General features: G+C 42.3%; 1 protein-coding gene across 1 annotated transcript; it reads right to left on the bottom strand.

The window, feature by feature from the left end:
- Positions 1-6,522: 6,522 nt before the first annotated feature.
- aqp10a (aquaporin 10a) lies at positions 6,523-10,569 on the bottom strand. The gene is made up of 6 exons (XM_071911206.2): positions 10,522-10,569; positions 9,206-9,332; positions 8,262-8,399; positions 8,018-8,136; positions 7,706-7,923; positions 6,523-7,151 (listed from the first exon to the last, which is right to left on the bottom strand). The coding sequence occupies exons 1-6, from the start codon at positions 10,552-10,554 to the stop codon at positions 6,950-6,952; spliced, it is 837 nt and encodes a 278-aa protein (XP_071767307.1). The 5' UTR covers positions 10,555-10,569; the 3' UTR covers positions 6,523-6,949.
- Between the last annotated feature and the right edge of the window lie 1,298 nt (positions 10,570-11,867).

Raw genomic sequence — 11,867 nt, 5'->3', positions numbered from 1 at the left:
TAGGATAGTGTAGAATACTGGCCAGGTCATGTGACCGTACTTCACTAGGTCTTAAAAGAACTAGAAATGTACAGCCAAGTGACACTAATAAAACTGACTGTTTTAAAGCATTCCTGCATTTATTTAGACAGCCTAGTACAGTACAGCTGAGAGACAGGGAAGATGGGTGAGAGATGGGATGACATGCGTTAAAAGTGATGAGTAGGATTTCCATCCCACGACATTGCGTGTGGTTTGCACCCTCTGGGACAGGCCTGCTCAAGGGCAAGCGTGCTCTACCCCCCGCCCCCCATCCCACACAGCCAGCCATCACTTCATTATTCAACTTATTCAACTCTGCACTTTGTGCATCTGCCCCAGCAAGTAGCCTACCCACGCAGTCATGTGCTTAACCCATCCGATAGGCTAGGCAAACAATACTAAAAATTGCTCAATGTGCAAGCAATAAAGATGGTATATAACTGTATGTGAGAGGGCAAGTTTACAATTAAACTACAAATGTATCTACATGCAAAGCTGGGTGGTGGTCTGGCACCTGGCATTGAGACTGTATGTGTCTCCATTGTCTGCATCACGTCCACACTCAGATCTGATTGCACTTTCTCACGCAAAATTCACACAACTACGTACGTCACTTCCTCCACCAGTGTTTGTGTTTTGAATGAACCATGGGTGCGAAAGATGTTTGGCCACTTGTCAAGTTGCGTTATGTGTACTTTTTCTTCCTTTTTGAAATGAAGGAAGAAGCCGTCCTAGACAACTGACATACTGTAGACAACAGCAAAGGAGAAGGCTGTTTTATGCAACTGCTGTTGTATGGATGCAGGAACAATGTCAAAACTGGTGAAGTATTTCCACCTACATATTGTATGTGGGTTAAAAATGTGATTGCATTCATACTTCTATATTTACAATACTTATGCTGTTTGGACGATCAGATTACAATCTGTTCTCAATGCGGCCTGAGTGCATTTACACCTGTATTTTTATGTGGTTAAGCTCTATCTGACTACAATCTGATCACCCAAGACTCATGTTGATGCCAGGTGTAAAGGGGGTCTCTGAAGGCCCCCTGAGCTTGGCCTCGCCTAAAAGCCCTCACCCTTTTCTCCTGTTATCAGTGTCCCTGTGCACCGTAGCCAATTGAGCCACCACAACCAGGACACCCCAACACAAATGAAACTGGCTCACACGAATGCACAAGTGATGAGTGTGTTTGGTGTCTTTGGTCTGAGGTACTGACCTGGAGGAGGCTTCTTTCTGAACATCTCCACTCTGCCAACGACCTTCTGCTATGGCCCATGGGACTGTCTGCAGAGGGCAGAGGAAGGATGAGGAAGGGAGGTGAAGGGGACAGTAACAGAGGAGGAGTGGTCACAGTGGTGTAGAGAGGCAGGGAGGAGGGAGTCAAGGCAATGAGGAGGACACAGGACAGGAGGGGCGAGGGATGAGGGTATGAGTGTGAAAGAGGGGGAGAGAGCAGAAAAAAGGGGGAGGAAGTGAGGGGAAAACTATAAAAACAGATACTGTCTCTTCTGACACATAGTGAGAGAGGAACTGACCCCTCTGTACCAAACCACACAGTGAGCAATGTCTGCCCTGAAATACACCTGTCCTATTTCATGATGTCCTTTTTTTTTGTTTACCACAAGCATTGTTCACACATCCTGTGAGAAACAAGCATTTATTTGCCTCAAGGGGAGAAAGTGACATTCAGTCAGGCATTGCGAGTGCTACACAACAGGGCAGCGACACAGACACACAGCATCTCTGGTCTGTTAGAGCCCTAATGAGGAAATGACATTCAGTAGAGCGCTGCATCCGCCTCTGTGGCACACAGTGTCTGGGGACTGGTGGCTCTGGCCAGATCCACTGTCAGTCTCCTATGGTGGATGAGAAAGGCTAATGAAGCGGCACTTTTCCCTGCCTGACTCAAAACGTAGCAAAGCGTTCCCTATCCAGCCTCTCTTCTCTTCTCCTCCTCTATACTTGTCTCCTCTCTTTTCTTTTAACTGACATATTAACACACCTCACTGCTTTCACTTGCTCTGTTTTATCTCAGCAAAGTAATTAATTAAGTAAGCAGAGAGATGAGACGTGAGGTTGGAGAGGCAAGGCGTTCGTGTAGATGCTGTGTACATACTAGAAGGTGGTGCACAGTATGGCAGACAAAGGCTAGAGGCAGCGAGCCTCCAATCAATACTCCTGAGAAAGTGCTGCTCTCTCTATGGGAGATGGACCGATCAGCTTTCAGCTATAGTTTACAGCGCTGTCTTTTGCTCTGTCCTACACTCTGTCTTTTATTGCATTTCTGCTCTCTACTCACAGTCTATACTACTTGCAACCTATTCTTTATGAATCTAATAGAGAATATAGAGTAATAGAGAGAGAGCAGCCACTTGCCATGTTCTCTCACTTCCCTCCTCTCTTCAGTCTATCAGTTGTCACTTCCCTCCCTCTGTGTCTCTCTCCATCTGTGGAGATTGTATAACCCCATAGACCTGCAGCAGTGCCCTTATGAAATAAAGCTGGCAGCCTGGGGAGTGAGAAACACTGGGGACACGCTGAATATCTGAGCTCCTTTCTTGGCTTCTTGTCAAAATTCCCTTCATCTCTCACTGGAGTCTGGCAGAAGAAGTAGAGGATTTGGAGCAGCAAAAATCCCTTACGAAATGTGTGGCCTTGAACTACAACTACAACTTCACAACTTCAAAACCGTAACAAAAAAAAACCAAATCAATCACTCTAATATTCTTATAGGGACTTATAGTGTGGATATACTGAGTAGTGAATTTATGGTGACCTCATTGAACTTTATGGTGCTTTTTAATTTCCTATGGTAATCACTGTGATCTTGCTGTAATAGTCTAATAGGGGCTGATAGGTTTGCTGTGATATTTGTATGACATCTTTGTAAGACATATGGTTGAATTAGCTACTATAGTTCTTTTTCATAAGGGTGAACAGAAAAGGAAACTGAAAAAAAAAGACTAGGATAACTCTTACAAAGTTAGTCTATTATATAATTTATCTGCCCTGAAGCTGAGACCATTCTTCAAAAGAAATTAAATTTACGCACCACAATGTCCAAAGCTCCATTTAGATATTCAATAACGTAAATGCAATTAGAGTGTTAGTGGTGGGTCGCTGGCTAACTTTTACTGTGAGTTTGTGAAAGGTAATGAGTAGGCTACAGTAAGTTCTTTACCACATTGGTGGTGATTTGAAATCCCCTTAGAAGTGTAGCTACTATGCGCTGAGGTGCATGCATGCATATTATGGTGCAGCAAGATGAGCTCAACCACTTCACAAGGCAAACCGAGAGACACATCAATATTTTCAGCTGATAAAGTAAGGCTGCATAGGAAACTGTCTGGCCATACAGAACGGGGAGGGCAGCAGACAACCGCTACTACAGCTAGGGAACAAAAAACAACAACCTACCTTTTCAAGTTCGCGTTATAAATATGTTTCTGATGGCGACATCCTCGCTGCTTCTCTCGCCGAGGTCATGTTGAGGTTTTGGGCTTGTAATTGAGGCGAAGTTGGCCCGTGATATAAGGCCACTGAGGTGGGAGGGTGAAGCACAGGCACTGGGGATGCGCTGTAGACATCGTGGCGAGGTGAGGGAGCGTTTGGCTTCAGCCAGGGGAGAGGAGAGAGGAGGGGCCGCACACCTCCACCACCTCCTCCTCTTTCACCACCTCCTCCTCCTCCTCCTCCTCCTTCATCACCATCTCCTCCTCCGCTAGCAAACTCATTGAGGATTTGACATTTCACTCAGCATCAGTATGGATGTTTTCCTACGCTCACTGGTTGCAGGCATATTGCTAAACAAGTCCATGTCTAACTTTTGAGATATTATAGGCCTTATCTTTTCTTCTCTTTTTTCTTTTTTTGAAAGACTCTGTTCTAAACCACTGAACATTTCTTTTGCTTTTAACAAACTGCCTGAACCTATAGGCTACTTTGCCCTTTATTCACATTTAGCCATGTGCTTTGTAGTTGTCTCATACCGCCCTCTACTGCCATGCCAGCATCATCTGCTCCAACATCTGTTCACTGTTCAAGGTCGCAACATCTGCATTGCCCACCCTAATGCAATATCACTGTAATATTTCTATGGGAAATTATAGTGCATATGTGTTACACTCTATATTAAGAATAGAGACTGTTCTCTATTTTCGTGAGAGCATAAAAAAGAACATTATGCTGTCAAGGCAAGACAATGAAGTCACATTTCACAGTTTAATAGATTAAAAGCGTAAAGCGAAAATCTACCCCAAAACAATATTCACAAATGTCTTTATTCATCTCAGTTCAGTCTAAATTCAACAAAACAGGCACAAGACTAGCCTGTGATGTTATCAAGTGACACTTTATTGTGCAGCTCTAATTTGGAAAACAATTTTAGGGACACTGACAGAGTACAGGGTGATTTTCCACGGATATTGGTACATTTTCTCTTTCTGAACTATTAGCACTTGGCTGTTATGAAGCTCATTTAATTATAAAAGGTCAGAGAAACAATTTTGAGTCCAGATTGTCCTTTTTGGGTTTGTAATGAGAATTTTAGCTCTTGTTAAATGCTTTGGGAGAGAGAGCTGTTCATGTTCACAAATGCCCAATCTCAGGGGTGTTTGTATGGGTGGTTGTATCACTGCTTGAAAACGTGGTTGCATACAGAGCTATGGTTGCATAATATAAGCCACTACATAGAGAAGAATAATGGGAGGAGCAGAAGGTGGAATAGAGGTGTGGTCAGAGAGAATACGATGGGAAGGAGGAGAGGAGAAAGTCTTGCATTTAAACAATGTTTACCTTTTCTTCTTCTTGTCCTGTTTTCTCCATGTCCAGCTGGGCGTCCTTGGGTAAAAGTATCAGATGACGGATACTCAGTCAGCTTCACAATCTCCAGAGCAGCCATTTTGTTCCCAAGGCAGAGCCACTTGGGCTCCAGTCACCGACCAGGAGGGTAAAGCTTTATAAGGGATGACAGAGGAGGGACACACTGATGGAAGTGTAGAGACACCACAGACATCAGAGATATAGAATTTAGAAAGTCCCATGGCTTAATTGTTTATATAGTATTAGGCTATTTGATTATTTTTGATTTATCTGCAAGATGGCAAAGTTTGCCTTCATAAAAAAATAAATGTGTAAGAGAGAGTGAAGGTGAAAGTTGACCTGATCCACAAAGACATTCCTGATGCTGAGGTTAGGTGGCAAAGATATGGGCGGTGGCAGTGTGACCTGTCAGGCTTCATTGTCCGTAATACGTGATAGCATCTGCTTGTATCACACACACTCATTTGACCCCCCTACCACCACACACACACAGACACAGACACACACATGATAAGCCACTGTAGCCTATGGCATACCGTACATTATTTTGTCAAGGAAGATATTATCTGTCAAATAATTCCATCTATCACTTAGGCTGTTATTACTGAAATATCATCATTCATATACTGTATATCCAACAATTTTAAACCTGAGTCTATTACAAAACACTGTTTGTGTTCCAAGTGATGTGATAATGATGCGTGTTTTCTGTCTATAATAAATATATAATAATTGTCTGTGTGGGCCCTTTTGTCCCCCGTCCCCCACCTGGCAGAGTAACTAAGTTTAAAACCTCAATTTCATCAGATTTTATGATATGTAGCATTATCAATATCAGGTTTAATATTTGATTAATCAATTAATGTTGGGTGCTGTTTACGACAACATCTCTCTGTACTGTATGTCTGTTTCACAATAAAAACAACAACTATTTAATGAAGTCTTGACCTTTTTGAACTTGCTTCTAAGGTCATTACTCTTAATCAAGATTATCTTATTTCAAATTCTAGTCATGAGTATACTCCAGCTCTACTCAAGAGACCAAAGCAATCTAAAACACTGATGAAAGGAATGGTACTCAACATGATGACGTAGGACACTGAGGACACACACTGAGGACACACTCTCTGAAGAGGGGCCTCAAATTAGATTTGAACAGGCTTTAGCCTTCTCATCTCTCCTCTACACCCCAACACAGTCAGTTACGTCAGCAAACATATGCACTTGCCACCAGGTTCGAAAAGAGAACAGGCTTCTCTCGTTTTCGCCAGCGAGTAAAAAATAAGAGAAATAATATGACAAAGTAATAGATACCAGTCAACTGGAGCCCACACACCACTGCGTGATACAACTATTGCTCTAGGGATTTCCGGGTAGATATAAGCAGAAATCATGCGTCAGTGCAATTTTTTTATAGATTATGAACGTGAAATCCTACAGTGAGTTTAAGAATTTTGAAAAATGGAGGGTGGATCGTGGGAGAGTAATGGCTGCATTAGAAGCATTAGCTTTCATTCTGAGTTGGGCAGAGTCCAACTCCAATGCTATATAGAGTAACAAAATGTCAGTCTTGACTTTCACAGCGGTTCATGAGTCCATCTTGCTCACATTCACACAGAAATGAACACGCTCACATTTTTCACATTCTCAGACTATAATTTATTAGATCAGCTTACCATATGCTCAATATTTGATCTTCAGTATTTCATATACAGTAAATACAACTCAAGAATATCATTTACTATGAATAAAATTGTCAAAAAAACACATCACATGAAACTGAACATGTGTATACAATGTAAACAGCATTATCATGGAATCCATATCTCCTTTAGCTGCCTCCACCCATACTGGCTATCTGTGTGAGAAGCTCACAAACCTTATCATATACAAAGATATCCCTGTCATTTCATCTGTACAAAGCCATTGCTAGGTATTTGCCTCTGCTTTCCCATGCAGATTTCTATAATGCCACAGAGCCCTTTAAAACCAGAGTACTGTCAGAGTACTACTATTCTGTAGTCCTTTTATAGGGTCATGAAGGTTGAAATCCAGCCTGCCTTGTGAGACAAATATACATATATTTTCATAACAGTAAAGCTTAGAAATACGCCATCTTTATTTCGACCCCATGTTCTTGTGCTGTGTACGGCTGCTTGCTGTCTTCAGTGGTGTTGGAGAGGTCTGTGGGGGGGTCTGGGTCCGGCAGGTGCCAGTGGATGAAGACCATATACGTCAGAGTACCCAAGACGCCTCCTATCAGCGGGGCCACCAGGGGGACCCAGAACCAGTAGTTGTAACACCTGGAGAGCAGACACCCAGAACGACAGGACAAGATGTTTCAGGCAAACAGGCATAAGTGTATGTCTGTAGGCTGAGTGTAATATTCTGCAGCCATCTAGACCTCTCTGATCTTTATTTAAATAGATTAGTGCAAGTTCAAGGAGTACAGAATTTCAAATTGGAAAAGCATAAACAGACTGTAGCGCCATGAGGAGACCATGAGCATAAGGTCACATGAAGCAACAAACACCAGATCTTAATCAGATGTTCTGTAATAAGCTGACACATTAGTGTCCAGAGGGACAAGATGTTCCTATCGCTATCCTATTACAGTACACAGTTCCTCTAACTGTTGATAACCTCTGACATACATGGCTCTGAGGTAAGCAGACAGAGACCAATAGGAATGCTACAACTGCCAAATCCTGTTCCTTTCCATGTGTCATTATAACTGTCTGACTGAATTGGGTAGCTTCATCACTAAGGCCTGTGGTTTGTTTACTAAGAAACATGCATTCTTAATTTATTTATCATCAGTGCTATGTGCATGCGTATTGTATGATAAGATACATACGTGAAGACCTCTATGCCCCAGCCTGCAGTCAGTGTGAAGAGGCGTGGCCCCAGGTCTCGGGCAGGATTGATCGCCCCGCCGCAATTAGCTGACATTGACATGGCAATCCCCAGGACGATCACCGCTACTATAGGTGGAATCAGGTCTGGGGGGGCGGGGGTATTCCTCTTTTCACCCAAACAAAGGATGCACAACATCAGCATGCCAGTGCCCACTACCTGATAAAATATATTTAAAAAAAAACAATTGTTATGAATGTAGTATTACAAAAGCAGCAGCCGTACTAATGTTTACATCAATTCTCTGACTGACCTGGTCAAGGAAACTTCTGCCGAGAGAGATGTACTCTGAGGGATATGTGGCAAATATTGATGCGGTTTCATTTGGGCCATATACAGTCAACACCCCTCCACTAAACTCCATTATAGCATCTGAGACAGAAACAGAGATAATCATATGTAGCAAACAATCATAACAAACTGTACAGGAATATGTATATGCATATATTATATTTTAGGTACGTGTGTATCTCTGTGTCTGTGTGTGAAAGACCGACCATAGTAGACCAGGTAGACGAGTCCCGAAGCGATATATGCCCCCAGCAGCTGGGAGAGGGAGTAGGGCACCAGCCGTCCCCAGGACACATTGCCCAACACACAGAAACTCAGAGTCACCGCTGGGTTCAGATGGGCACCTACAGCAGCAAGACAGAGAGAGAGAGAGGAGAGGAGGGAGGAAGTCAGAGGTGAATCAGACAGAGGGGGAGGTGATAAAAGATCAGATCATGTGTCAACTAAGAGTAGTAGGAGTATTCTTGTAACACACCTATATTAATCAGTGAGGCTGTGAGTGTGTTGAGCAGAAGACCTTGAAAAGTCTTGCTGAACCAGGTCTCTCTGCCTGTGAGTCCCAGTCACAAGAGTGATAAATCTGGAGGGCTCAGGGACGGCCGGCCTTAGATCAGTGAGTGACTGCAGTAATGGAGCAGCCATAACTCACAGAGTGAGACAGCATCATGGTTTCTCCTATTGGATTTTATGTTCATCTTTCAGTGTTACCAGCTGAGTGTGTGGGCAGTGACCAATTTGTATTAAACAGTGGCAATAAACCCAATGTAACACAGCGTTGAGCTGACTAGATGTTCTCAAAGTGCCATTAATGTTGTGTTAAGTCTACTTGTTGATTTCACAGTGAAAGCTTTTACGCTCAACAGACAGAAGGATGGGAGGAGATAAACAATAACAGTGGATCAAATAACTGGCAAGTCATTATCTACTTCTATTTTTGTCTCTGCCTGGAAGTTTTCATTAGTCTATTTCTGCAAATCTATTTGTTTGTTTTTTGCAACAGTGATAATCTATGTAATCAGGACGTTGCTAAGTGAGGACTGAATGACTGACTGACTGAATGAATGGATTGAATAGATGCTACACTACTAAAAAAGAAGTGAATGAACAAAAGAAGTGAATAAAAGTTGGTTGCTGTTTTAGCGGTGTTTACCGGTGATGCCTTTGGTGAGGTACATGGCTGACATCACGCCCACAGAGAAGGCCATGTTGACTGACAGAAAGTGGCCTTTGGTCTCTCTGCTGGTCTTGACCTGCGCTGCGGCCGAGCAGCCAAATACCTAGACGCCAGACCAGAGGGAGAGAGAGAGAGAGAGAATGGGGGGATGAGGAGTGAGGGAGCAAGACGAGAAGTCAAGAAAGATATCGTTAACTACAGAGGAACAAGGGAAATGACACACAGAACAATCCTTCCTGCAGCTCAGACACACACACACACACACACACACACACACACACACACACACACACACACATATCTTTAATGGCTTACTTGCTTCCTTGATTAATTATTTATTAGATTAAACAAAACTTATCAGTTCATCACTGAGAAATTTGTGGTCGTCAAAATGTAATTAATTCCACTCCCCCATAAACTCAGACTTTGTAATGGAACTGTCCACTTCTTATCTAAATAGCCCTATGACAAACAATATGACTCCTCACACATTAAGACCCTTGCATTATGTGATTATTGTATAACATGGTCATGTTAAACTCACTTATGGTGTCATAGATAACCATTAAGGTAAATACCAAGACCACCAAGGTTGTAGGCCACATAAGCTAGATGACAACAGTGAAATGAACTGTAGAAGGCCTTTATGGAGCTTTTATGGGCCATGTTAATTATATATCTTAAATGTATCATTTTTATCATCATGCACATCTTTGCACATCTTTATGTTGTCATGCCTGTATTATGTTTTTTTTTTTTTTATGCATCAGCTGCCGACAGAATTTCCTCTCAGAGACAAAACAAGTGAAATGAATTTAATTGAATAGGAATAGAAAATACTCTCACCACTCTACATCTGAAGTAATTAATACAGGACACATTCTGTGTCCTACTTGATTATAGGTTTTTATCATAAATTTTTTGCCATTTGGCTCCACACACTCAGTCTGTCTAAAAACGTACCACTAGATCCAGAATGTCGTATAAATATGAAATTAAAATGAAATTAAGTACGAAATCAAGATAAAATCTTTCATTGGCCTTTTCAATTAATTTATGCAAAATTAATACATACTATATCAATCAAAATTTGGCATAGATGTAATCTCTATGGTAATCATCTCTGCATTGTATTCGAAGCTGGTTCATCAGTACTGGCACATTTTCATATTCTTATGATGCCCTACTATTGCCATTGGTCAGAGAGATTCTGAGAGATCCATTTACAGAGAACCCAAATGGTTTGAACCCTCAAAATCAAAAGCAAACTCATACAGCCACACGCCACTTACCAGCAAGACGAAGGTTCCCAAGAACTCGGCCATGCACTCTCGTACCAGGGGGTTGGTCACCTTCAGAGGCCGGCGCTTCACCGGCTCCTTCAGGTGGCCTGAGTCAAGTCCAGTCATCCTCCTCCTCCTGTCCTGAACTCAGCCGGCCCCGGCTCTCTGACTGTCCTGACCTCCCCGTCTGTCTCCCCTCTCTCTGCTGTCAGACAGACCACCTGCCCGGCTCCGCTCTGCTGACCAGGTTGTCTGTCTGCCTGAGAGCTGAAGTGGAGCTTTTAGTGAAGAAGGTGATCGCTGTGATGCCAATTAAAGTCTGCAGTCACAACTTCCACCTGGGCATCCGATGCACTGTCTGGCGTCCCACCTCTCCCGGGATACTTACTCTCACTCCTCTGCCTTCTCTTCCCCGCTTCCTCCATAGCTGGACAAACTATTACTCATTTATTGGCTTGGTCACACCTCAGGATTGGCTAATCCAGAGAGCACAATCTACTTCAGCTCTTTGTTGCTTATATGGACAAAGAGACCATAAACAGTCTCTCAGATTCTGTATGGACAGTGTTGATGAAAGGCTTTATGCAGCAAAGCCCAACAGCCTTATTTCTTTGGTAGAAATCTCAGAGATATCCGTGATAAACAGATAGACCTCAATATTTCATAAGTCTAGGTTGCTCCTCACCATACCGAATAAATTCAGACTCACACCACAGTTGCAGAGACTCAGCCCATCAATACATCCAGAGATATACGTAAGACTCCCCTCATCACGTTATGTGCACAGCAACTTCCAACTCTCAGACTTTGAACCTCATAAATGTAAACTCACTGGTGCATATGAGAGGAAAAGTGGGCGTGAATTGTTTGTATACATCGGTTATTGGTTATCAACAAGCATTCAACAAGCAGTATAAATCAATAAAATCAATTTAAAATCACCAGCATTTTTCACACTTTCTCTTATCACACATGATAAAATGAATATCACTGGATAGAACATTATTTGTGCTGTGTAGTGTAATCAGAGTTATCCTAATATTTATTAAATTCAGATGTATTAATTTTCAAAGTTGAGTGGGTTGAGTATAGCAGGGAAAATTGACATGATCTCAAACTCCTCTCATCTGTGCTTATGCCAAATGTAAAAAAAAAAAAAAAAAGGATGTCATCACAACCCTCTTACTGAACTATGGACTCCTAATGAATTATGTAACCCCTATAATTTCCAGGTGAGACTGAATAACTATGCTATTGCTGATAAATGTCAGGGAAGCACATGACTGCAGTAGGATAATGAGTTGACATCAGATAAGATGTAAAGTACACCTAGATTTATTAACACGCCATGTCAA

This window comes from Centroberyx gerrardi, chromosome 12 (genome assembly GCF_048128805.1).
Source record: "Centroberyx gerrardi isolate f3 chromosome 12, fCenGer3.hap1.cur.20231027, whole genome shotgun sequence".
Taxonomy (NCBI): Eukaryota; Metazoa; Chordata; class Actinopteri; order Beryciformes; family Berycidae; genus Centroberyx; species Centroberyx gerrardi.
Note: the sequence above shows the minus strand (reverse complement) of the source record. Positions and strands in the feature narration are given on the sequence as shown.

Bases quoted from the DNA above. Each gene is read 5' to 3' on its own strand.
- aqp10a (XM_071911206.2), bottom strand. From the start codon at position 10,554: ATGGCCGAGTTCTTGGGAACCTTCGTCTTGCTG. The intron at 8,137-8,261 runs GTCGGTCTTTCA...TTTCTGTCTCAG, and splicing joins CGTCTACCTGGTCTACTATG to ATGCTATAATGGAGTTTAGT. The intron at 7,924-8,017 runs GTCAGTCAGAGA...ATATTTTATCAG, and splicing joins GCAGAAGTTTCCTTGACCAG to GTAGTGGGCACTGGCATGCT.